General features: G+C 42.8%; 1 protein-coding gene across 1 annotated transcript; it reads right to left on the bottom strand.

Annotated features, from left to right (window-relative positions):
* On the bottom strand, positions 1 to 26,813 carry LOC119579697 (insulin-like growth factor 2 mRNA-binding protein 1). Its single transcript, XM_037927603.1, has 11 exons — positions 26,676 to 26,813; positions 16,394 to 16,491; positions 16,118 to 16,247; positions 10,082 to 10,372; positions 9,524 to 9,672; positions 7,096 to 7,261; positions 5,732 to 6,007; positions 5,370 to 5,561; positions 5,011 to 5,109; positions 4,676 to 4,819; positions 1 to 4,518 (listed from the first exon to the last, which is right to left on the bottom strand). The coding sequence occupies exons 1-11, from the start codon at positions 26,811 to 26,813 to the stop codon at positions 4,423 to 4,425; spliced, it is 1,779 nt and encodes a 592-aa protein (XP_037783531.1). The 3' UTR covers positions 1 to 4,422.

Here is a 26,813-nt window from a genome sequence, read left to right as displayed (position 1 = left end):
TAACCTGAAATTGTTTATTACTTGAACCAGTAGAGAGGAGAAGCGGTGGCTGGTACCCAAATGTGGTGGATGTGGTGTTCGAGGCGGTGGTTTGCGGTGTGATGGTGGCAACGCCTGACAGACGGAGATTCTCTCCCATCCCGAGGCAAAGTTTTTATTATTATTTATGAAATATGGTTTTAATTGGTTGGTTGGTTGGTAGGATGCCCCCTCCAGGTCGGCCCAGGGTGGCGGTGGTGGTTGTTGCTGTAATATTAATACAGTTGTTGTAGTAGTAATGGTAGTAGTAGTGACGCGGCTCAGGTACGCCCCCTGCGACGTCGACAGCGGCACTAGGCACACGGTGGGAGGTGCGGGGGAGGCGGGTGGTAGATGCTTTGTACATGGAGGCGCCGCCGGGAAGTCCAGGAGGTGGACGCACACAGGCCAAGTGGTTGTCGTGGCAGTTGGGTCTGGTCGGGGGTCGAGAGAGTAAGGGGGCGACTGGGGTTGACTTGAACCACGTAGGCCTACAGCTGCTACGGAGACATCCTACAGTGGATGATGGGGCCGAGTGGTGCTTTCTTGGGGGTTGAGTGGTCAGACGAGCTAACCAATGGAGACCACGCAGGGACCGATTGGCCAGAGAGGTTTTGGGGATGGTTTTGGGGTTGGGGGTCACAGAGGCACCTTAGGGAAAGGGGTTATGAGTGCCTGTTAGGAGGCAGATAGGATCCTCTGGTCTGGGTTACCAAGTGTCTGCCTGGCTACCATTATCAGAATATACAGCTACCACGCAAGACACAGGTAGCCCGCACATGACATCAGCCGACCACTTCCACCCAGTTACTTCACTTACATAAATAATACATAGCCTCAGATCCACTATGTATCGTATCGAACATTACTCAAGCCATTTCATTTTCAATTGGTTGAAAGAGAGGGAAAGAAATGAAAATTAATAATAAAAGAAAAGCAAATGCATATAAGTTCCAATTTCCTTTTAGGTTGCAACCAAGTGGGAGTGGCTGGCTTGTCTTGGATACCCTTAGACCAGATGTGGGACCCTTGGAACATGGGATCCCTCAGCATGGCTCGGGCGGGGACGGTGGAGTGCGAGTACGGCAAAGGCCATCATAGCTCTCACAATATATTACAGGCGCCCTTGCCACACCCATACTCGAACCGCCCGCGCCCACTGCCCACAGAGGGAGAGGTCGCAACAACAGCTGCTCGTGCCTCTGCTCAGTTAACAGGACAGCTGCGCATGCACGTGTCTGCTTGCAATCGTCGCACGCGAGAGCTGCATCCACGACGTCTCCCCTGCACCAGCGAGTGGAAAGAAAATAGTAGCAGCAAAAGACAATTCTTTTTCTTAACATGGCATTTAAAGGCAAAAAGGAATTAATTGGTTCTGTGGTGATGCATGGGCAAGTATCAACTACTGAACATAAATTATAAATAAGTTTTAGAAAAAAAATCAAATAAAACCGGTGATTATTAAGAACAAAGATTCCTGTATGCAGAATAGAACTGAAAAAATGAATCTGACCGTTTTTTCCTTTCTTTCCACCCGGAAGTTTTCAAGTGCTGCACAACTAATTCCAAGAAGTGAACCATGATGGGTAAGAAGTCCTCATACATAATCTAAACATAACAGCTAAACAAACTTGAAGAGTACTATGTGAGGAACCCTTTGTCTGAATACTTACAGAAACGTTTTTTTTTAATAATATTGTAATTTTGTCATACTGAGCCAAACTTTAAATGTGCTGTATTAAAGTGTAAAAAAAGGTTATATTTCCATGTAGGGAGGTATAAAAAAATTTGATCCTTACTATAACAATGTAATAATAGTTTCCTTTCGTTACTTTTCTCCAAACATCCAGACAGAGGGCCCCGGAACCTGTCATCTGAAAGGTTATCCAGTGAGGAGACTGTTACATACACTAGCGCAAAAACCAAGTGCTGTTTTATAATCAGACGACACTGTTGTACCATTGGTGATTTTGAAATCTGGATATTACTTCAATACGGCCTTAAATTTCTCTATGAAAAAAGGGGTTACTGAACCTTATTGACGTAGTATTCATGGATCATAATCACCAATTGTATCATATACAGTCCAGTGGGAATACAGGCAGAATAGATTTTTTTTTAATAATCATAATCATCAAACAGCGTCTACATGGAACGCACCTACCACCAGTGGATCTCTGCTAGACCTTACTGCACAACTCTTAAGAGAACACAACTTGATGTCAACCTGGCTTTGGAAAACAAGTCAACCAATCCGATAACAACGTGTATGCTTAGCACAGCCAATCACATTTCAAGCCAGTCTGAGATGAAGAAGTCCTGCTGATATCAAGTCAGGCACCAAGAATTGCGGGTCTTCTGTTGCTCCACACTTAAAGGCATAAAGTACTAGGGTACAAGTTAAGCTGACCGGGGCTAGAAGGTTTTCACGGCATCGCTTTGTCTTGTCCCTTTGCTTTTTTGTTGTGGCTAGTTCTGAAGTTTTGCAAATGACCAAGAATAATACTTTGCAATTAGATTTTTTGTGATATCTAAATGTGATTGATAGAAAACGGTCTTTGTACATTTTTGTTCCTGTTTCGATCAAGCTTTTTTTGCACTCGAAGCACTTAACACTTTTGACATGGGAAGTAGACAGCAGAGGATCTCAATCCCACAGCATCTCAGCAAGTCCTCTTTGTGAATCAACCGAGAAATTAGGTACAGCGATAGCCATGGCCAGAACACTCATGCAGACACACAACAGACTATCACACGCATTGGTAAAGGAGAGGATCAACTGGGTTTTTGTAGGACTTACTTTTGAACTTTACATCCACTTCATATCCGCAAGCTGACACCTTACTGCAAAGCTAAACTATTTGTTTTTATCTTGCAAGAAGTGCCCCTGTACTGATCCTATCCATACCATATATAGGCAAACATTGCAACCATTCCCCCTTAGTACAATGCAAAACTGATTAGTATCTCTGGTGCTTCCATCAACATTATATATGAGAAAAAACTTGAGGCTTATATAGGAAAACACAAACAGTATGGAATCTGGCAGGAATTGCTGAGGTGCTGTAGGATAACAACTGGTGTAGGAGTGAGGTAGCTCAGGTGGCGTGGGGGAGGAGTGTCCCCGTCCCCACTCCACGTTCACAGACGCAGCGCGCGGCAGGCCTGTGCTGCATCAATCATCTTCTAGAGTCACCTGAGTGAAGTATTTCAATGTTCATGGTACTACAAAATCAGTGGGCATTTCATCTAGAGTATACATCATTTCCTGTTTTGCATACATTGTTTTGTTTTGTGAGTTCGGAATTTTGATCCCCTGTAATTAACATTTCAAACTTCCTTGTGGAACTGTGGTATGGTGTCCACCTTTTTGGAGTAGCGGAAACGTTGGTACTTGAGCGCATGCCAAGTCCCCCGTAGAGTCAGCCTAGGGTCTACTGACCTGAAGAGAGGTGGTATGTGGAGAGTGCTCACAAGGCTTTTATTGTATAGCATTTTCCATGCTACATTTAAACTATTTTCCTTCATTAAAAAAAATTTAACAAAAAATTGCTCCAACAATGTATCAAAAATAAACTTTGCTATAACTTTGCGTACAAAAAAGACCATATTATAACAATGGTCCATTATATTCCACAAACTTTTGTACTAGTTAACTAAACAGCGGAGCCCTGATATCAGCAGTGCCCACACTAACTAGACGAGCAGACAACACCACTTCAACGTGGGCCACTGGGCTTAAGGTTGCCTGGTGTACCATGACTCGCCTCAGCTGGCCGCGAAATTGACTGGTGCGGCCAGCAGGTGTACACAGGGGGTCAGAACTCAACACAGGAGCCTCAGGTGCACATTTACAGATGCACACATTTGCCTCCATGCACACATCATTTGCGCACATGTGGCTTGGGCACTACACAACACAACGGTCTCTCAGTTACTTGATGCACCTTTGTCACAACTCATGTCTGGGGCCCAGGGAGGGTGACGGGCAGTACTAGTACACATCACACTCATTGTATAACGACAAAGGTATTACCTGAATATCTTTTTTAAAGGCAATCACTAGAAGCATTTCACATCCGCTGTAAACAAAATCATAGTCTATGATAAACAAAACAAGACCCTACATATACATCAACGCAAATCAATCCAACAGCTACAATGCTAATACTCTACTCTTCAGACAATCCCCCTGAGATCTGTGATGCGTTGGTCAAGCTCAGGTCAGCCGGCCTGGGCCCCAGAGGCAAAACAAGCAAGCAAGCGAGGTCAAGTGATCGAGGCCGCCGACACACCCAGTCAGTCCTAAGCTCCAATATCTCCGTCTCTTTGGTATGTCGCTTGGGGCGTGGTGCTGGCGTGTGGGCGGGACTTTGTTACGATGTCGTTTCTCTAGTCGTGACCTCACTGCACCCGTGATGTTGTGGGTCCGCGACTGCCCCTCCCGCTGCTGGGGGCGGTTGACATCTGGATGATAGCTCTGATGCGACGCTGGGCTGACTGTAATTACAAAAGTGTTTGGCTTTTAATAAGACTACAGAAATAAGGCCTTTGGGTATTATATTCTATTAGCAGAATAATTAAACATGAAAAAAAGAGAAGTTACACTTTGTAAATTTAATTCCTTTCTAATATGAAGTTTCCTTGGACAACCTACCTGAACAGAGAAGAAGGGGCCTAAGATGTGGACGGTTGTTTCTTCTGAAGTTGTGGTTCCTTGTTGGGGAAGCTTAATCACCGAACCTGTCTGGCGCTGGAGATCACGCACATTTTGACCACCTTTACCAATTATGCGTCCAACCTGCAAATGACAGATTAAAGCTACATAATAAACGTTTTCATACATGTTTATTATAAGCTCACCAAAATAACTATATACTTGTCAAATCTAAGAATAGAGAATGACCACATCATATAAATAATACATGTGATGTCCTTGAAAATTACCAAACAAATCTATACAAGATGAATTTTTTTCTCCACAACACTCACCTGTGATGACGGTACAATAATCTCTACAGTTAGTCGTACATCCTCCACTCCTACACCATAGCCCTCTTCACGAATCTTCTCAAAGATCAGGAACTGTGCCTAAGGAAGACAAGATTACAAATATTAGACCTCATTTCAGTGAACAACTCACAATGTGTGTAATTCACTACATTAAAGAAACAGCATAGAAAAACATTATATACTAGGCTTTGTCTTAAGCCCCATATGTCTCATCTAACTTCTCTTTGGGTTGGTGATCAGTGTGTTTTATACTACCAACACCTTAGGAAGATGCAGTTCTGTTGAAAACATTGTTGACAAATACTCAAAAGTTGAAGGACTGCTTCTAAGACTCTTACCTTCCACTGAGCTTCTGGTGTCCCTACTATGGTTACTTTTCTTTCCGTCTGCTCTGTGGGTCGCCCATCGTCCTCAAGCGGGGCTATCTTTACAGATGCTCCACTAAATCGGATAATGTTACGGATATGTGACCCCTTAGTCCCAATAATGGCACCAACAGCTGAGTTAGGGATGTATAGATATGCCATTTCCTGTAAAAAAAAAAAAAAAATAATAATAATAGTAAATAAATAAATAAATAAATAAATAAAATAAAGCACAATTACTCACAGCAGAGAGAGTAATCTGTAACCATGTCCATTCCTGCAATAATGGAAGCACTTTCAAGCTAGACCTGGAAATCTGGTGCTGCATATCTTACCTCACAAACCTCTGAAGCGTGAGAGCCTTGCTGGCCAGGAATAGGCGTGGGATAGAGTGGTGGATAGGAAGCAGGAGAAGAACCATACATGCCCATACTACCAGCTGCACCACCTCCTCGAGGAAGGCCAAAACCTACTGTTGACATCATGGCCATCGGATGCAGGCCAGGGAACATGGCACTCTGGGGAGCGAATGCTTGCAAGTCGCTCTCGTAACTGTTCCTGAGGCGAGAACTGATCATGTTCTCAGCCTGTGCTATATCTTCAATATTACCCTGCAAAGAACCACAGTGATTTAGTGTATTTTTCCTCAACCAATAACAGTATAAAAAATGCATAATGAAAATTTCACCTAGAATAAGTACTAAAAGGACAATACATTCCATCTTCAATCAAACATCCCATCTGCCCCTTTTTAGTTAGTCAAGGGAATGGTTACAAATTTTAAATAATTTGGGGAAACTGGTATAAATACATGGTAATCTAAAGTTAACTAGATAATATATATATTCCCTTTAACTTCACAAATCAAGAATGAATAAATACATAATACTGAGCCAATGTATAAATATCAGAACATTTTTCAGTTATCAAGACTAAGATGACTAAAACCCCCAACTCCCTTAAATGCGATGGCAACATAACTTTTCCCAAATACTGATCTATCACTTAGTTTACAATATATCTCATTCCTAAATGACTTACTGACAAGTATAACTAAAATTTTTTATATATTGTTCAATATTTGTAGGGACTTTCAATAGTGTGAAATCCTTTCAGGTTTTTAAAATTCTACTATTTTTTTGTTTTCTGAACCAACACAAGGTTTATACAACCCTTTTTCAGCTTCAGTTCTTTTGAGAAAAAAAAATCCTTATATGCAGTGCCTACTAAATTTGTTAATATATTTTTTTTTCTTCAATATTTAATATACTGACTACTTAAATATTAAAAATACATTATCAAACAAGCAATGTTGAGCCTATTTTTAACTAATCCCTAGCCACTGAAAATATAACAATACAGTGCTAAATAACTAAATAAATCAAAATATTCAATCACCTCTCAGTACATATCTCTTCCAAACACAACATAGGAGGTAAAAATGTGAAGAAAAAAATATAATTTGGCATGCCAAGTACTCAGTAGAGAGGTCTGCTAATGGGCTGGGGTTGTGCAATTCTTATGCAAGACAAAATAAGAATTAATGGCAAAAGTATTCCTGAATAAAAATTTATCCTTATAGCTTCATACTTTTTTACAACTCCTTCCTATGATTTCTTAGCCTCACTGGAGCAAATTATTGAAATAAATCCCCTTTACATGTCACTTATACTAACAACCCTTTCTTCACAAACCTTACCTTTATAGTAATGATTCTTTCTAAGTTGAAGCTATTGATATCATTGATACTGGAGACTGTGATCTTGGTGCTAGTATCATCCATGATTTTCTTGATGGTTGTTCCTCCTTTTCCGATGATGCGGCCAATCAGGTTGTTGTGAGCGAGAATCTTCAGGGGTACCTCTCTGCAAGAAAGAGTAATCGTAATATAAGTGGAATGTTGTCTGTTATTATGTGTACAGATACCCATGAGTGTACATTTGAATCTCTTGGCTGTATTTAGGGAAAAAGTAACAACAGAATGGTTTCAAAATGTGTTTGATGTTGTCACTGACATATTCTAGATCTAACTCACTGAACTGACTTGTGTATGTGTCATTTATGCATACTATAAATCAATGAAGAACTGATCTATGTCAGGGTTACAATAGAAGCTTAAAAATAGAAAAAAAAAGAATAAAAATGAAAAAAAAAAAAAAAAAACTAGTATAGATCTTTGTCTTTCAATTATGTAATTGACTGGTTATACTTCAGTAAAAGCATATACCAACATACAAATATGACAGAGTACATGAAATGAAAAGGAAAGTTTATCTGGTCATTACAAAAGATAGTCTAATAAAATTTGAAGAACCTAGCTCTGAAAATTTTGCTCTCTCTCAAACTGAATTTCAAAACATTATATGTACTATATAAGATAAATTACAGATGGTCATATTGCATCAGTATACTATGTAATGCATTCTTACATGAAAGAAAGAACAAAAGAAAAAAAGAAAATAAGAAAGAAAGATAAGAAAGAAAGAAAACAAGAAAAAGAAAGACAATAAGAAAAAAAACAAGAAAAAGAAAGAAAATAAGAAAAAAAAAAGGAACATGAACAAAAGAAAACAAGAAAATAAGAAAAAGAAAAAGAAAATAATTAGAAGAAAGACAATAAGAAAAAGAAAAAAAAAGAAAAAGAAAAGAAAAGAAAAGAAAAAGAAAATAAGAAAAAGAAAAAGAAGAGGAAAACAAGAAAGAAAGAAAGAAAAAAAAAAGACAAAAAATAAAAGGGTTTAACAGTAATATTTCACTGGATTAGCCTTACAGATTACTAGAATACACAATTTACAAGCCACTCCTTTAATATATAAATGCTATTTTATACTTGGAGTGATAACTAAATTCTTAATCTATTCAAACTGCTTGCTGGTCTTGGGACATGTGAATTATCGTTTGTTTTAATTTTCTTTATGGTTAAACGCTGGGGTGAAATACCCTATAAAAATGATCTTTCTAAAATAACAAAAAAATTATGGAGCTATCTATTAAATAAACTGTCATGTGGATACAATAAAGAAAACTTTAATGAATCATAATTACTATGTTTGCAACAGTTGGAAAAAAAACACATTACAACAGAAGTCCAAGAGATTTATCTGATTTTTTTTTTTTTTTTTTTTTTTTTGACAAGCACTCAGTGTCAAGTCATGCAGTAATTATAATGGTATGGTCATAAATATGAAAGAAAAGGAAAATGAGTAGAAAAAGGTTATTTCATAGTGATAATATCTGAATAATGTAACAAACAGCTTTTTTTTTGTTATTCAACAAATTTATGAAATCATTAATTACACCAAGTTTAATCATCTTATCAGAAACTAAAAATGAATTTATGGCACAATGTGTCCTATATTTAAACAATAGTATATCATTATTATTGCTTATTGATTTATTTTGTTTTACTTGAGTAAATACCTTTTAAGAAATATTAGAATTATACTAGTCGAACATAACTGAATTTTTTACTTTACTATATTCTTTAAGATTATCTATTCTTTCTGAAAAACGTTCAGAAAGAGTTTGTCAACATCGGCAAAAAATGTCCCTAGAGTTTTGTGAAACTGCACTTTCCTGTTGTGTATTCTCTTTTGCAAAATAAAAAAAATGTATACCCAAGAAAAACTGAAAGACTGCTGGTTAACCATTGAAAAATTACCCTAATTACATGATCAAAAGGTCTTTTTTTTCCCCACTTTTCCTCATCTGTTATTAAATTTGTTACTGAAATGATTGTCCCTGTATAAACTAAAATCCAAACAAAATCTTCTACCTTGACACTTAATACAGAAATGTCAAATATTATATATATGAATATAAAGCTACAACAATTATATGTATACTTTAAATACATATAAACTGAATGATGATTGCTCTAACATTGGGAAACATATTAACTAAAATAGTAATCAAATGTTACTCCATTCTCCTCAAGTTAAGATTAAAGTCTACAATGGTTGTAAATACAAGATAAAAAAATGAAGCACCTAACTCTTGGGTCACTTTGTAAGATAAGTGTATTTTAAATATTTTTATTCTTTACTAACTACATTCACTACTTCAACACACTATGTATGACCTTCATAACAATATGGCAACTGCAACATAAACAATTTGAAACAAACCCCTTGTTTGTGTTATTTGCTTCCTCTTGCATAACTTCTAGTATTCGTTTACAGGCATTAGTGCAGTTCTCTGGGTTACCGTAGATGGTGATGGCTTTTTCCAGAGAGCCTGCATTGTCTTTCCTGTGAACGTCTACTCTGGCGCGTGTCTGGAAAAAAAAAATTAAATGTCAGATTTCAGAAAATCAATTCCACTGACAGCCTGAAGTTCATAAATTTCATTAACAGCATCCTGCTGATTCTCTTTTCAATTTTGGAATGCCTATACCAATCAAAGTTGATTCATTTCAAATATAATGCACCATATTCATCACCATAAAAAAAGACTTTCAGGAAAAATTATTAAATGCCACATTAAGGTTACTGTAAAAGGTCTGATGCATTCTGAATACTTTATGATTTTTGACATTTAACAACACTGAAAGCTTAATAACCCACAATATAATCAATACAAACACATGACTAGACTTTAAAGTGCTTTGAAGCATGACAGGAAAGAGAGACCCCCAGAAAAAAAAAAAAGCTAAATAAGAACATACCACAAAACTTCAAAGTTACCTGCTGTGTGATTGTCCTAATGGTGGCTCCCTGGCGGCCAATGATAGCGCCAACCATTTCACTAAGGACAAGGATGCGGAGGGGGAAGTCTGTGTGTCGCTGGGAAGGTGAAGTTGCTCCTGGTACTCCCATGCGGCCACCCATTGCTCCGCCACCCATGGCACCCCTTGGTCCACGCCTGCGGTCCATTAAGCGATCTACACGCAAAACTCCGCCTTCTAAGTTGTATCCATTGAGTCGCTGGGCTGCTTCCCGTGCCGCCTCCATGGTCCCGTATGTTACATGCACCACCTGCGGTTAAGAATAAAGGAAATATGAAGACTACAAAGCCCAGAGTAGATCTGAAATAGTTTGAACATGTCTTAACTGAATAATAATGCTCTTAAAAAAAAAAAAAAATTCTGGGAAGATAATTATGCCTATTCAACTTAACAGCATATATTTCTATTACAAGAGTTGTTACAAGAAAACCTATTTTTGAGTTTACTTCCATGACTCATAAACTAGTACATGCTTGGGAAAGTTAGTTTAGCAGTCCTGACCTCACAATGTTTGAAAACATCATCAATGGATCAAAGTCCTTTCTTCAAGAATTTACATGATAATAGAGACACAAATAATGGTCTTCATTTTTTACTTCATTAACAGTTTAAAAATTCTAAAACTTTAAGTCTATCTAGCAGTATACCCACAAGTTAAATAATTACAAATAGATTTTATAAAACTAAATATCAAAAGCTTCCTTCCCCATTTCAACCACTTTAAGTATTAATTTTGAAATCTTAAAAGTATAATGAACCAAAGCACATCAGTGGAAAAAAAATCTAAACCTGATTATGAAGCATAAAGAAAGTTAACCCACAAGAAAATACAAGTTAAAATTTAATAGCTGTAAAAACACACTTATACTAACTACAAAAACAAGCTCTAAAATGCTCTAATATGTGCCTTTAATATTATGATAGTTACTATTAACCTGCTGAAGTGATCAAGTTACTTTTCAATCCAGAAATATTGAAGTCTAACTGATAAAAATATCCTTCATCCACTATAATCAATCAAGAAGACAAATGTTGAAAAAAATTGTTAATTAGTTACAGAATAAAGACATTTACAAGTGCATATATTTAGGTATAGGCCTATATTCCAATGCATCTACACCTAAATTATAACATTCATAAATAATGGGTATATTGCATATCTACATACCTATATGGCATCTGTATACCCCTAATCATAAAAAAAAAATCTTTAACAATAACAATGCCAACAACAACAAAAAATAGGTTTTGGAAAATCCAATGCAATATATGAAGACAATCAAATAAGACTAAAATTGAGGTATAATACTACTGAACATCATAAGAGGCGAATAACTACAGTAGTAATTATATACTAAACACACTAAATTGAAAATCTAAGAAGCTTGGCATTAAAAGGGAAAAGTAAAAATATATATACACTGAAACTCAATAACCAAAGAGACAAGAAAAAAAGAAAGAAAGAAAGAAAAAAAAACTAAGATGCCATTAAGATATTCTAACGAAGAAGAAGAACAAGAAGAAAACCGGCCCTGGTTATTATTATTATTTTTTAACAACCTTATCAAGCTCAGCACAGGGTGCCATTTCCACTTCCTCGTGCCAAATGGGCATAGGCAACGGGCTTTCCATCCTGCAACCACGACCTCCAACGAGTCAGGATAATAAAAATCGACTCTCTCCTCTCAAAATACTCCTTAACAAAACCTCTTCTCTCACAAACTCTTAAAAAAAAAAAAAATTCTCCGGAGCGTCAGGCGCGCGCGTTCGCCCTCGATCTCTTCCCTGAGCGCTCTGGTCTCGCTCGCACGTGCTTCTCGCTTTTGTATTCATTTCCCCTATTTATCAATCTGGGGTTTTCGTTTTTTTTTCTACTCTCTTTTCCATTCTCTTGTTTTATCGACGTTATATCGTTTTATCCTCGTAAAGTCTGAATTAATTTTGCATCCGGGCGACTGTTTCGTTCTCGCGTTCGGTTGGGATGAAGCGTTTCAGGTTTTAGCTTAGAATAAATAGCATATTTACTTACTATTTCTACTGGCACAGTTTCTCCTCGGTTATATAAATATGTATATTTTTTATCTATGTACAACTACAAACACCATACAAGACCACAAACTCATTAAATTCAAATAACCCCAACACATCCTTGCTTATGTGAGGATGTACGAACTCGGAAATAACTACTGTATCCAAAGACGCTTTAAATATATTCAAATTCTATACCTGAAAATCCATTCAATCTCCAGCTCTTTCGCGTATTCATAACCTAGCCTCTCCTTTCCCAAGTTTTTACACCCAAGCAATGGAAAGCAAAAGGAAATTCTGCTTGTAGGTTCCTAAGCCTGGCAGGACAGACTGGAATCACTAACTTTTTAATCCAATATGTTCATGAGGCGGAAGATGTGTAAAACCTGTTAATTTCATACTCGAATGATTAAAGTGTGGGAATGATTTTCCGTTGCATTCCCCGATGTCTTATCCTGCGCCGTGTTGATAAAACGTCAAATGACATGTTACTCATAATGTCAATGTATTTTTTTTCATGTCATTAATTCAGACGGCCGAAGGCGCAAGCCAGAGAGCTCTGTGTTACGCTTTGATTTTTATGTCGACCGCTTTTATTTTCGACCTGTTAGATAACCCAGTTCTCGAGTCACTATACTCCTGCCTCAACTTTGCATTTCTTGCAGATCTACCTAGGCTTACATGCATGTATATATATCTATGTGCAAAAACACAAACGAATAATGTGCATTATAAAGATACATACGTAACTGCTTACAAACATTTACATATACATGTATGCATATGTATATGTATGTATGGTTACGTGTGTGTGTGTGTGTGAATATATAAAATGATATATGTACTTTTCTAAAAATACGCGATAAATATATATTACAATACATGTGAAATATACAATCCGTATTATATAAAATATGCATCATATATTTGAACCTGTGATTCCAACTTTTCCCTCCATTATTCCTGCCTCCTATTCTCAATTTCTCTATCAATATCTCCCCTTCCCCCTCTCTCTCTCCATCAGTATCTCCTCCTTCCCCTCTCTCTCTCTCCATCAGTATCTCCTCCTTCTCCCTCTCTCTCTCTCCATCAGTATCTCCTCCTTCCCCCTCTCTCTCTCCATCAATATCTCCCCCTTCCCCCCCTCTCTCTCCATCAATATCTCCCCCTTCCCCCTCTCTCTCTCCATCAATATCTCCCCCTTCCCCCTCTCTCTCTCCATCAATATCTCCCCCTTCCCCCTCTCTCTCTCTCCATCAATATCTCCTTTCCCCCTCTCTCTCCATATATCTCCTTTCCCCCTCTCTCTCCATCAATATCTCCTTTCCCCCTCTCTCTCTCCATCAATATCTCCTTTCTCTCTCCATCAATATCTCCTTTCTCTCTCCATCAATATCTCCTTTCTCTCTCCATCAATATCTCCTTTCTCTCTCCATCAATATCTTCTTCCTCTCTCTCTCTCCATCAATACCTCCTTCCTCTCTCTCTCTCCATCAATATCTCCTCCCTTCATGCATAAAAGAAGCGTATTTCTCCCCCTACTTCTTCCTCCCTTCGCTTTGCCACGTCCCACCCCTCCTCCCTCATGTAAACGCCGGCCCGACGCCCTACAGTACGCCTGTCTTTCCTTCGTAGGGGCTGATCCTCTATCCTTATAGGCGTCACCGGCGGTTCAAATGCCACATTCGCATTCCTCGTCACGCGTTCGCCGTCACGTGTCCGCCATGATTCTCCTCCTCCCCTTTCCCCCTACATCTACCTCCTCCTCCCTCCCTCCCCCCTCCAGATATCTACCTCCTCCCTCCCCCCACCCCACCCACTCCCAATATCTACTCCCCCCCCTACCGCGTGCGTTCCCTTCGAACCCGCGCGCAAATTCGTGGCATGACGGTCGTGTTGCGCATTCGGGGCCATGCAGTCACGGGTGTATCGAGTCCAACACGCGTATGTATGTATGTGTAGTCACAATGTAGTCACGGCATATGCATTGAGGACGAGGGATAAGGCTACCATCGTGTACTTATAACTATGCAAGTAAAAATGGGGGGGGGGGGGAGAGAAAAGTTGGAGGGGAGGAGAAGGAGGGAAGGAAGGAAGAAGGGGTGAGCAAGAGAAGGAAACATGTAGAGAGGGAGACGGAGGAGGGAGAGAGGGACAGAGGAAGGAAGGGGAAGAGAAAGAGAAAGAGAAAATGAGCGAATGAGAGAACAAGATAAACAGATAGATAGACAGAGAAGGGAAGAAAAGAGAACTGGAGAGAGAGAGAGAGAGAGAGAGAGAGAGAGAGAGAGAGAGAGAGAGAGAGAGAGAGAGAGAGAGAGAGAGAGAGAGAGAGAGAGAGAGAGCGCAGGACGGAACCACCCGCTGGCCGCCACAGGGAGGGGTGTGGCAGAACGATGATGATTGCATTTAACAAGCATGATGCGAGACTCGGATTACTTCACCCGTCACCCTTATGGGGTTGACTTAATTTCCTTTTTTTCTCGTATTCATATTTATTCAGGAATGAGGAAATAGAAAGAATTGGGAGGAGGGGCGGGCGAACAACAAAGGAAGAGATGATGTCAAAACGAGAACTCAAAGTGGGATTTAGGAAGTGGAAGGCAAAAGAGGAAATATGAAAATGACGAAGACAGAACGGAAACACGGAAATTATGTGCTAGAGACACTTTTTTTTTTAAACAGAATGTGAAAAATACGATCACTTTTGGTGCGTGAAGTGCCGACTGATATTGCAAAGAAGAAAAATCTCAATATAAGAGCATATTTTTGGATTACAAATTACCAAGTTATTAAAGGACAGGATTAGATTATTATAAAAAAAATCTAATTATCTACCTAATTACGCATCATTCGCCGGGCCAACATGCATCTACATACACCTATCAATACACCAGAGAATCGCCACAGTATAATGTAGTAATGTAGCGCACTATACCCATGAAAGGTCTAGGGTCAGCACTCCATCATTAAGAAGACCTTCCATTTAACAGGTCATGACAGGTCAAGTCCCAAGGGGTTGTTTAGAGAGCAGCTCGCTGAAGTCATGATGACGACCTATCAAAGGGCCGGCCGCAATCAGCAAGACATTTGAGTCACGATCGCCAAACTAGGTCTGGGGACGTTAGCCTCACCGATTGCCGACGCGTCCCCCGCCAGCGCCCCCGCCGGCGCCCCCTCCATCAATATCTCATCCTTCCTCTCTTTTTCTCCATCAATGTCTCCTTCTCCTCTTTTTCTCCATCAATGTCTCCTTCTTCCTCCTTTTTCTCCATCAATGTCTCCTTCCTCCTTTTTCTCCATCAATGTCTCCTTCCTCCCTTTTTCTCCATCAATGTCTCCTTCCTCCCTTTTCCTCCATCAATGTCTCATCCTTCCTCCCTTTTTCTCCATCAATGTCTCATCCTTCTCCCTTTTTCTCCATCAATGTCTCATCCTTCTCCCTTTTTCTCCATCAATGTCTCATCCTTCTCCCTTTTTCTCCATCAATGTCTCATCCTTCTCCCTTTTTCTCCATCAAGGTCTCATCCTTCTCCCTTTTTCTCCATCAATGTCTCATCCTTCTCCCTTTTTCTCCATCAATGTCTCATCCTTCTCCCTTTTTCTCCATCAATGTCTCCATCCTTCTCCTTTTTCTCCATCAATGTCTCATCCTTCTCCTCCTTTTCTCCATCAATGTCTCCTCCTTCCCCTCATTTTCTCCATCAATGTCCTCCTTCCCTCTTTTCTCCATCAATGTCCTCCTTCCCCTCCTTTTCTCCATCAATGTCTCCTCCTTCCCCTCCTTTTCTCCATCAATGTTTCCTCCTCCTTTTTTCTCCATTAATGTCTCCTTCCCCTACCTTTTCTCCATCAATACCCTCCTTTTCTCCACCAGTATAGGAGAGGCCCACTCTCTTGACCACCAGCAGAGTAGGCGTGCCCACTTCCCGTTTTCTATGAACTGGGACGCAGAGCGGTAACTCACCTGAGTATGGCCGTCGCGGGAGGCGTATTTCTCGCACTTTTCCACCTCCCCGACACTCCGTAGGATTCTCTCCAGCTCCTCCTGACGAGCGTGGACCGGCACGCCGCTCACACGCACGCGGGTCTCCAACCTGCAGAAAGAGAAAAATGCGTTTAAATATATACCCAAAATAACAAAATTCTGATAGCAATAATAAAACAAGTAAAATTCCAAGTGGAAAACAGTGGCAGCAGACGATGTGATGCGCATACAAATGCTGTGCAGAAATAGTCACACGTGAACACCTGTGATATAAACACAGTTAAATATGCGGATTTGTGTACACATTTCCATGGTCCTCGTGCGAATACACGAGTGAGTGTTTCCAAAGTTCTCTAAGTGCGCGAAAAATAAAGGGTAAAAATTAAGTGTTTGCTAAACTAAGGGATAATTAGGACGCGAATAATTGCAAAATATCATAATACTTGGATTTCTGATCGTCCTTTTTTTCCTTCCTGTTTCTTCCAGTCCTCGTTTTATTCCTCTTATTCTTCGTATCCATTTTTTTTCATTTCATTTTCCACGTACATCCTCACGCCTTCTACTCTTCCTCAGAAATTCTTCATCCTTCTTCCTTCTGGTTTATATCCCTCAATCTTCCTCACAAACGACGCCGCCTTTTTTATTTCCTCCTACTTATCCTCGCCCCCTTTCTATCCACATGTCATCCACATATCCCCATTTACCTCCTCTAACCACTTCTCGGCCGACCTTCCTTCTCAATCCACTTCTCAAGCTGATTTCTTCCTCTATCCAAAACCTCAGCCTACTTTCCTCCTCTACCCACTTCTCGGTCTATTCTCTCTATCCAATTCCCAACCAATCTTCCTCCTCTATCCACTTCTCAGTCCATTTTCTTCCTCCTCCTCCTTCTCCTCGGGTCGAGAAACGGGCGGTCCTACTCAAGCAGCGACGGAGGTCCCAGGACGTCAAGCGGCCGTGACGGAAAAAGACCTTCTGGTGGGGGTGGGGGTGAGGGGGAAGTGGGGGAAGGGGTAAGTTGGCGAAGGGGAAGTGGGGGAGGGGGTGTGGAAGAGGAGGGGAAGAGGGCGAAGGGGAGGGGGAGAGGAAGGGAAGAGGAGGGGAAAGGGAGTGGGGGAGGCGTCTCAGTGCGGTTGTAATCACCCCCGACCACCTTATCATTACCACAACCCTTAGTAACGAGAACGAGGGAGGAGGAGGAGAGCGAGAGGGGGAAAGAAGGAACAAGACACGTAGTAGTGGTGGAGGAAGAGGAAGAGAACAGAGGTGATGGAGAAGGGAGGAGAGAGAATGGGCAAGGAAGGAAGGAAAAAAAAGAAGGAAGAAAAGAGGGAAGGAAGGAAAGAAAATGAAAAAAAGAAAGAAGACGAAATGAGGAACAGATTACCATGGACAAGGACATGTATTAGAAAGCAACAAGTCAGAGGAAAGAAGTAAAAAAAGTGAAAAGATAAAGCTAAAGAAACCAAGAAAGAGAAAGAAAGGAAAGAAACTTCTGTTGCACCGAAGAGAGACCGGCCGTCACCAAGCAACGGGCAGGTGCGCTTCGGAGCCAAACCGACACTTGCGGGTTTGTGTGCAGTTAAGAGGTGCAAGAAAGGGCGTTAAACGAATTGCAAAGTGTCCGAATCAATATCTAGGTATTGCCAATCACCCCCTCCCCCCTAACAACCATTACTGTTTACGAAAACAAGCGCTGCGATCGGCCTCCACCACGGGCAAGGGAACCAGACGAGCGTGCTGTAAACACATGGCAGCGGAGGCATGTGTGGTGTTGGAGGATATCGTAAAAGGATGAAGGAACTGCTCGCGTCAACTCTCTATACCCCCAGCCCGAACCCAATGCCTGTCCGTCCGTCTGCCTTACTGTCTGTCAGACTGACAGAAACAGATACAGACAGACAGACAGACAGACAGACAGACAGACAGGAAGGAGAGGGAGAGAGAGATAGCGAGAGAGAGAGCGAGAGAGAGAGAGAGAGAGAGAGAGAGAGAGAGAGAGAGAGAGAGAGAGAGAGAGAGAGAGAGAGAGAGAGAGAGAGAGAGAGAGAGAGAGAGAGTGAGTGAGTGAGTGAGTGAGTGAGTGCGCGTGCCTGTGAACCTTCTTATCTGTCATTTCTCCGGTCATTACCTCAGTCTATACTCGCATTCAAATATTTTGACAACCGAGAAAACAGCAGGAAAACTACCATTTCTAAAAGCAACGACTATTACCACAACTTTATTTCCTTCCCTTCTTTTCTTCTTCCTCTTCCTCTTCCTATTCGTCTTCCTTTTCTTCCTCCTCCTCCTCTTCCTAAGTTCCAAACACCGCCCTAAGATCACACACTAACCATTTCCCGGAATTAATCAGCATTACGAAAAGAGCACACACGAAAAGAGCACACACAAAACGAGGTATTTTGGGGGCGCGAGTGACGGTGGGCAAGAGGGAGGGGGAGAGTTAAAGGAGGGGGGATGATGGAGGGAGGGGTAGAGAGGGGGGCGAGGGGGATAAAGGGAGGGGCTAAAAGAGGTGGGAGGGAGGGAGGGGTAGAGAGGGAGCAAGGGAGGGCGTGGAACTTGGTAACAGTATTCAGTCTATTCATCACTATGCACTGACAGGCATATATTATTTCTGGCAACAGCTGTTCCGCCGGGAGATGCGACTGGACATAGAGAGAGGAAGGAAGGAGAGAGAGAGAGAGAGAGAGAGAGAGAGAGAGAGAGGAGAGAGAGAGAGAGAGAGAGAGAGAGAGAGAGAGGAGGGGGGGGGAGGAAAGAGGGAGAGGGGGGGGGGAGGAAAGAGGAGAGAGGGGGGGGAGAAAGAGAGAGAGGGAGGAAAGAGAGAAGAGAGAGAGAGGAAAGAGAGAGAGAGAGGGAGGAGAGAGAGAGAGGAGAGAGAGAGGAAAGAGAAAGAGAGAGAGGAGAAGAAGAGAAGAGGGGGAAAAAGAGAGAGAGAGAGAAGGAGGAAAGAGAAGGAGGAGAGGAAGAGAGAAAGAGAGAGAGAAAGAGAGAGAGAGAGAGAGAGAGAGAGAGAGGGAAGGAGAGAAGAGAGAGGAGAGGAGAGGAGAGAGGAAAGAGAGAGAGAGAGGAGAAAGCAGAGAGGGAGAGGAAAGATGAAAGGAGAAAGAGGATAGGAAATATGAGAAGAAAGGAGAGTGGGTGAGGAAGAGCAAGGGAGAGAAGGGGATATCATAAAAAGGGAGTAATGAAAGGAAGGGAGAGGGGGATAGTAAATATAAAGAAAGAAGAGAGAAAGAAAATGAAAGAGGGGGGATACAGTATGGGGAGGAAGAGAAAAAGAGGGAAACAGAAGGAGACGGAGAAAGAGAGAGAAAAAGCGAAAGCGAAAAGAGAAAGAGAGAGAAATAGAAAGACAGTGGGTATGGGGGTGGGGAGGGAAGAGGGGGGAGGGCAAGCAGAATGTCTATCCGTAATGGTAGGAAAAGTGGATCCTCGGGAATGGGGGAGTGGGGGGGGGGGAGTCCGGGAAGGAGGAGGGGGGTGGGGGTGGGTCCAATTACATACATCTTTACCTTCCGCTGATGCCATTGCCTTAAATCCTACAAGACAAAGGCGAGAGATTGCTTTTTCATCTTCGTACGCCACTGAGGAAATTACAGCCTTCTTAACAACACCTGTCAATGCGAGACGGCTGCGCTTCCTTCCTGCCCACCCACCCCCCTACCCTACCCTACCCCGAGTCGCGAATGGCGAATATATCGAATTGCGGATAGCGGGTAACGGATAGCGGGTAACGGATAGCGGGTAACTGATAGTCGGTAAAGGGTAGCGGGTACAGATAGCGGGTACAGATAGCGGGTAACGAGTATCGGATAGCGAGAAGCGGATAGCAGGACAGGGCACGAAAACGCCATGGTTCCGGCTGGCATAAGGGTGGGTAGGTGGCTGAGAGGATGATGGGAGATGGAGGTAAAGAGAATGAAGGAGAGGAAAGAAGTGGGAATAGGGTGGACAATCGAGATAACAAGCATAGACGGAAGGATGGATGGGGGGAGGAGGAAGAAATCATAATGCATTCCTAACTTCTACAATCTGCACAAAGAAAGAAAGAAACATCGAGCAAAATCTTAAAATTTGACCATAAACGGAACTTGCCCTCGAAAGTTACATAAAACAAACACTCGAGACGCATTCGTACCATCTTTTGAAAACTACAGAAAAAAAGAGCGAAAGAAAAAAAAAAATCCCATAATCCCCGGTACGAGACACAATGCACGGCCGGACTCGATGGAAGCCCGAAGGAAGGGTATCCGAAAGTCGCTCCGTAGCCGTCTATTCGTTCTGCAAGCGGTGTCTCTCCACGTTGGTGGTTGTCTCTCCACGTTGGTGGTTGTCTCTCCACGTTGGTGGTTGTCTCTCCACGTTGGTGGTTGTCTCTCCACGTTGGTGGTTGTCTCTCCACGTTGGTTGTTGTGGTTGTTGTTGTGGTTGTGGTTGTGGTTGTGGTTGTGGTGGTTGTGGTTGTGGTTGTGGTTGTGGTTGTGGTTGTGGTTGTTGTTGTTGTTGTTGTTGTTGTTGTTGTTGTTGTTGTTGTTGTTGTTGTTGTTGTCGTCGTCGTCGTCGTCGTCGTCGTCCTGGTAGTAGTCAGAATCTTAGTCGTTGTCAAAGTAGTCGTAATCGTCGTCCACGCGCCCCGTTTCATCGCCCAGGAGCGCCCGACGGAGGGCGTGGGCGGCGCTGAAAGAGAATCCTAAGCGCCTTGTGCTCCTTTCTTCCGTCTCGAGATCGACCCGAGCTTTTTCCTCTCGTGGCGCGTTTTGTTCTCCTCGCGGGTGCATTGACCCCTCGCCTCGCCCCGCCGGTGGCACGGCCGATGCGCGCGTCAAAGGGCCTCCGGCGGTACGAGCGAGCGAGGGCCGCGGCGGCACTCGGCCCGCGCCCCGCTCGTCGGGCACTGCTGCATCCGGGCCCTCTGCTGGCCCGCTTGATGAGGCGGTTTCCTCCGGGCGCGCCTACCTTCCCTTCCATGACTAAAAGTAATGACGATAATTATATCCATAACACACGCACACATATGCTACATATACTCACTATCTCTCTCTCTCTCTCTCTCTCTCTCTCTCTCTCTCTCTCTCTCTCTCTCTCCCTCTCTCTCTCTCTCTGTGTGTGTGTGTGTGTGTGTGTGTGTGTGTGTGTGTGTGTGTGTGTGTGTGTGTGTGTGTGTGTGTGTGTGTGTGTGAATGAACATATGCATTTAAGCAGGTAAATGAATGCGTTTATGTTCGTATGTATATGTGCATTTCTGCATACAATGTCGACCAACAATGCATTTTTCTCCAATGATCCGAAATGATCTGAACAGTAGCTAAGAAACAAAATCAATCGACCAAATGCCGAAACATTTTGAATCCGAAACTAAAAGCATCAAATGCCTCAGTTCGCGTCGAAACTTCGGTCTTTTATTTATCTATTCTTAATCGGGCGTCGGGCTATTTCCTTTTTCACTGCTGATGGAGCATTTATATTTCATCTCTCTCCTCTCTCTCTCTGTTTGCTTCAGTAGTCCCTTCCCTTCCTCTCTATCCTCTCTTTTTCCTCCTTCCTTGTGCTCCTCCTCCCCCCTCCCATTATCTTTCCCTCCTTTTTTCCCTCTTTCCCCCCCTCTTTGTCTTCCTCTTCCTCTCCATACTGTATCTACCCTCTCTCTCTTTTTCTCTCTTCTGTCTTTACACCTTCTCTCTCCCTCTCCCCCCCCTTTTTTTTTTTATCCCTCCCTTTTTATCATTTCCCCTTCTCTACCTCGCTCTTCCTCACCCACTCTCCTTTCCTCTCCTCTATCCTTTCACCTCTCTTCTCTCTCCCTCTGTTTTCTCCTTCCTCTCTCCCTCTCCTTCTCCTTCCTCTCCCTTTCTCGCCACCCCCCCCTCCTCCTTTCCGTTCCATTACACCCCTCCTTCCCTCTTCCTCACTTCCCTCTTTTCCTCCTTTTCTCCCCCCTCCTCCTCCTCCTCCTCATTTCGCGGCGGAAAAGAGACGGATTTGACTTTCTCTGGCCATTACATTTTCCCCGGTCGTGTCAGAGCAATTTCTTTGGCGGTCAATGCAGTTGCGTTTGCGGTCAGCGGGCGGGGTCACGGGGAAGGAGGGAGGGGAGGGGAGGGAGGGAGGGAGGGAGGGAGGGAGGGAGGGGAGGTGAGGGAGGAGAGGGGAGGGAGGAGGAAAGGGGGAGACGGTGGCGGGAAGAAGAAGGAGAGAGAGAGAGAGAGAGAGAGAGAGAGAGAGAGAGAGAGAGAGAGAGAGAGAGAGAGAGAGAGAGAGAGAGAGAGAGAGAGAAGAAAAAAAAAAGATAGGAAGAGAGAAACAAGCAAGCAAGATAGAGAAACAAAGAGAAAGAGAAACGAAAAAAAAAACAACTGAAAATGGGACAAAAACAGGGAGAGGGAGAAAAGAGCAGAAAAAGAAGGGAAAGAAGTAAACACAAAAATCAGAGTCTCTCCAACAAACCTTCCATTGCTCCGGCTTCCCACGTAAATATATGATGAAAGAGCAAAGAGGAAAGCCTGAGGAAGAGGGAGATAGCGGGGGGGAGGAGGAGAGGGGGGAGGGGAGAAGGAGGAGAGGGGGGAGGGGAGAAGGGGGAGAGGGGGGGGAGAGAAGGCAGAGGGGAGTTGGGAAGGAGAAGGGGGGAGGGGAGAAGGCAGAGGGGAGTTGGGAAGGAGAAGGGGAGAGGGGGGAGGGGAGAAGGCAGGTGGGGCTTGGGAAGGAGGGGGGGAGGGGAGGGAAGGAAGAAGGGGAGGGAAGGGGGGAGGAGAGGGGAGAAGGGAGATGGGAGACGAGAGGAGGGGGGTTGGGGGAGGGAGAGGGGGACAGAAAAAAGGTGGGGGCGAGGAAATGTGACACGGATCCTGTATTCATATCTTGTACATAAAATTAATAGTAAATCGAGACTTCTCCAATGGTAATACCACAATACATGTGTACGATGTTATAATAATAAAACACCTATATACATCTCTCTCCGTTACTTACGTACACATGCTTTCGTTATGTACATACATTCGTTTAACAAAACACTTGTTACAAATTTACATACATTCTTAAGCCTCATATACATACCTGCATAAATAAACCTAATTACATGCCCTCATTATATACGTACATAACCTCATTACATACATATGCAAATAACTCCGTTACATACATACATACACACACACACACACACAAAAACAAAAAAACACACACAAAAACACAAACACACACACACACTTACACACACACACTTACACACACACACACACTTACACACACACACACACACACTCAGATAGGGACAAACGGCCACGGAATCGTCCCAGCGCCGCCGCCTCTCCGTCCGGCCACGAGATCCAGGAGTCGGCATCACACAAAAATCTCTTAAAGCTCTCTCGACGACCCAGATCTGCACAGGCTGGAGAGGCCCCGGCGTGTTTAGCCGCCAATCGTCCTCTCTTCGTCCTCACTGCTCTCTTTCTCGCTCTTCTTCAGGTTTGCGTGTGTCTCGCTCGTTCGTTCAGTTTCGTTCGTGGTTTGTCTGCCCGTGTCTGTCTGTCGGTCTGAATTTCTTCGTTTGTTTGTTTTCTTTATTTCTTTCTCCGCTTGTCTTTCTTTTGCTTTCTTTCTCTCTCTCTCTTTTCTTTCTTTCTCTGTTTCTATTCATTTTTTCTCTCTCTCCATTTCTGTTTTTTTTATGTCTTCCATTCTCTCTCTCTTTTTCTCGTTTTTTTTCTCTGTTTCGGTTTATTTTTCTTTCTTTGTTCTCTTTGTTTCTCTTTCTTTTTCTCTCCACATGCATAGATACATAAACACGAGACGCACATACACACTGTAAACATAATGCATACGTAAATACATATCTACTATATCTAATTTATTCATACATTTTTCATATATGTTTTCTCAGTGTCATCGAACGATACCCTTTACCTATTAAGAAAAAAAACTGTCATATTCACTGGCATAATTATGGGGGGGAGGGGGGATCTTTTTTTCCCAAACACCTCTATAAATGACTGCTAACAAGAATGCCTGACGAATGTGGAAGAAAAAAAAAACATCGGAAAGTTACTGAAATAAATATAATAAATCTTACAAAATGCTTGAATACTTTAATTCATGACTAATTCATGGCCAAAATCTTCAGACAGATGAGATGGACTGTCTCCTCAAACTTAGCCTCAAAAAAATTCTACATTTGTTTCGGTTCAAACAAATAAAAGCCACATTTTTGTTCACAAAATAATATATGTATATGTATGTGTATGTGTATGTTTATATTTATACATACATACATACATACATACATACATATATATAATGAGGAGGGGGATGTCCTTTAAGGGACCTAGCCCCTGGAGCTTCCAAAAGTCGAGCTAAACCCTGGCCATTTTCCCTTTCTCTAAGAACACGTGACTGAAAGATTCCCCCCGGTGTTGAGGCAGCACACTGGGACACTAAGTAATGGAGGAGTGGAGAGGGAAATATAGAGATACATTGGCAGAGGCTGAAGTTGTGGAGAAGGGAGAGAAAGAGAGAGAGAGAGGAGAGAGAGAGAGAGAGAGAGAGAGAGAGAGAGAGAGAGAGAGAGAGAGAGAGAGGAGAAGAGAGAGAGAGAGAGAGAGAGAGAGAGGGAGAGAGAGAGAGAGGAGAGAGAGAGAGAGAGGGAGAGAGAGAGAGAGAGAGAGAGAGAGAGGAGAGAGAGAGAGCGGGAGAGAAGAGAGAGAGAGGAGAGAGAGAGAGAGAGAGAGAGGAGAGAGAGAGGAGAGCAGAGGAGACGGAGAGAGGAGAGAGGAGAGGAGAGGAGAAGGAGGAGAGGGAGGGAGGGAGGGAGGGGGGGGGGGGAGAGAGAAGCATGACGAGACGGAGAGAGAGAGGATGAGAAGAGAGAGAGAGAGAAGAGTAGAAAGAAAACTGAAGTGCGAAATAGAAAAGGGGCAGTTGCAGCAAATAGAACGGTTTTGTGAGCGAGTGAGGAGCAAGGGGTGGGGGTAGGAGGCAGCAGGGGGAGGGGGGATGTTAGCTTCCTGAACCCGCCATCTCAACGGGACTGGAACAAACTGGGCAATTTCTCTGTAACTGTTCGAATTACGTCTCCTTTCCTCTCTTCCGCCCTTCCTTGGCATCCTTTCCTCCCGGTGTTGCGTCAATCCGCCCACCCACCCACCATACCCTGCCCACCCCGCCCACCCGCCCACCCTACCCCACCCCGTCCCGCCCCAACTCACCTTTGCTGATTTCTCACATCCTCTCTTGTAGCCGAGTGTCTGTCGATTTGCGCGTCAATTCGACTGTCTGTTTGCTTTCTCTTCGTCTTATTTTGACACAGACATAGACACAGACACACACAAGTAGAGACAGACAGACAGACATACATTCACACACACACACACACACACACACACACACACACACACACACACACATGTAGAGACAGACAGACAGACACACAAACACACACAAACAGATGTACAGTAGTACACATACATATACAAAGACACACGTACGCAGACGCACATTAAGTACATACACACATGCATTTCATTTATCGATTTAACAATGCTTATGAGAGATATACGCAGAATAAGTGGAGGACACAGAGAACGGACGAGGCAGGAGATGCAAGATAGAGATGATAAGGAGAGAGAGGTGCCAATAAACAAAAATAAATAAACAAATATATAGTACATGTTTATATCAATACGTGTGTGTACGTGTACGTGTTCGAGAGTGAGAATGAGAAAGAGAATGAGAATGAGAGAAAGAAAAAGAGGACGAAAAACAAAAAGAGGACGAAAAACAAAAAGAGGAGGAAAAGGAGAACGAAAAAACGAGATAGAGAAGAAGAGGGAATACATAAGCATCCTCCCCTCCCTCTTATCCCCCCCCTTCTCCTCCCGTCAGAGATCTCCACCACGATGTAGCAAAGACGGGGCCTCTATTCACCATTTGTTATTCACAAGACAAAAAAGTCTCAAAACTTTTCCCGCGCAATAAAGTGCGTGCATATGCAAAGAGGAGTTAAAAAAAAAGGGGCCGAAGGGACTAAAAAAAAAAAAAAGAAAAAAAAAAACAAGGGAAAGAAAACAGGTGATAGAAATTCATAACTTGGATGCTGATGCAGATTTGAGTTACTGAACAGCTTATTCAAAAAAGGGGAGAAGGAACTAATTTCACGTAATTTCGTTTCTTCTTCTATTTATTTTTTTTTTTCTTGGTTAAGTGGGGAGGAGTGAAGTGGGCAATTTCTCCCCCCTCCTCTTGTTTTCCCATTTTCTTTTGCCTCTTCTCCTTCCTTCACCATTTCCTTTGCTGGTTCTCCTCGTCGTCGTCGTCTTTCCTTATTGACATCCTCTTCTGATGTGGTTTCTCTCTTCGCCAAATGTGCTTGCAGGAACTTTCTTTCTCTACTTCCTCTTGGTGTTGCTTTTTGTCCCCTGCAACTCCTGCCTTTCCTCCTTGCTTGCCCTCTCCGCCTCTGCCATCGCCCCTCCAACTCCGATGTCGTCGCCAACTCTAACTCTACCTCTTCTCTCTCTACCGCCCCCACTCCAACCTCTGTTTGCGCCGCTGCCGTCTCCGCCTCCACCTTTGCCGCCATCGCTGCCTCTGCCTCCATGACTACCTCCCTCTCTACCTCTGTTATCATCATCAGCGCCGCCACCTCTACCTCCGTTTCCACCGCCGCCGCCAT

Source organism: Penaeus monodon, chromosome 12 (genome assembly GCF_015228065.2).
Source record: "Penaeus monodon isolate SGIC_2016 chromosome 12, NSTDA_Pmon_1, whole genome shotgun sequence".
NCBI lineage: Eukaryota > Metazoa > Arthropoda > Malacostraca > Decapoda > Penaeidae > Penaeus > Penaeus monodon.
Note: the sequence above shows the minus strand (reverse complement) of the source record. Positions and strands in the feature narration are given on the sequence as shown.

Excerpts from the sequence above, each read along its gene's own strand:
- LOC119579697 (XM_037927603.1), bottom strand. The coding sequence starts at position 26,813 with ATGGCGGCGGCGGTGGAAACGGAGGTAGAGGTGGCGGCGCTGATGATG. Across the intron at positions 16,248-16,393 it reads TTTATATCACAGGTGTTCAC|GTTGGAGACCCGCGTGCGTG; the intron begins GTGTGACTATTT and ends CTCTTTCTGCAG. Across the intron at positions 10,373-16,117 it reads CCCGCGACGGCCATACTCAG|GTGGTGCATGTAACATACGG; the intron begins GTGAGTTACCGC and ends TCTTAACCGCAG.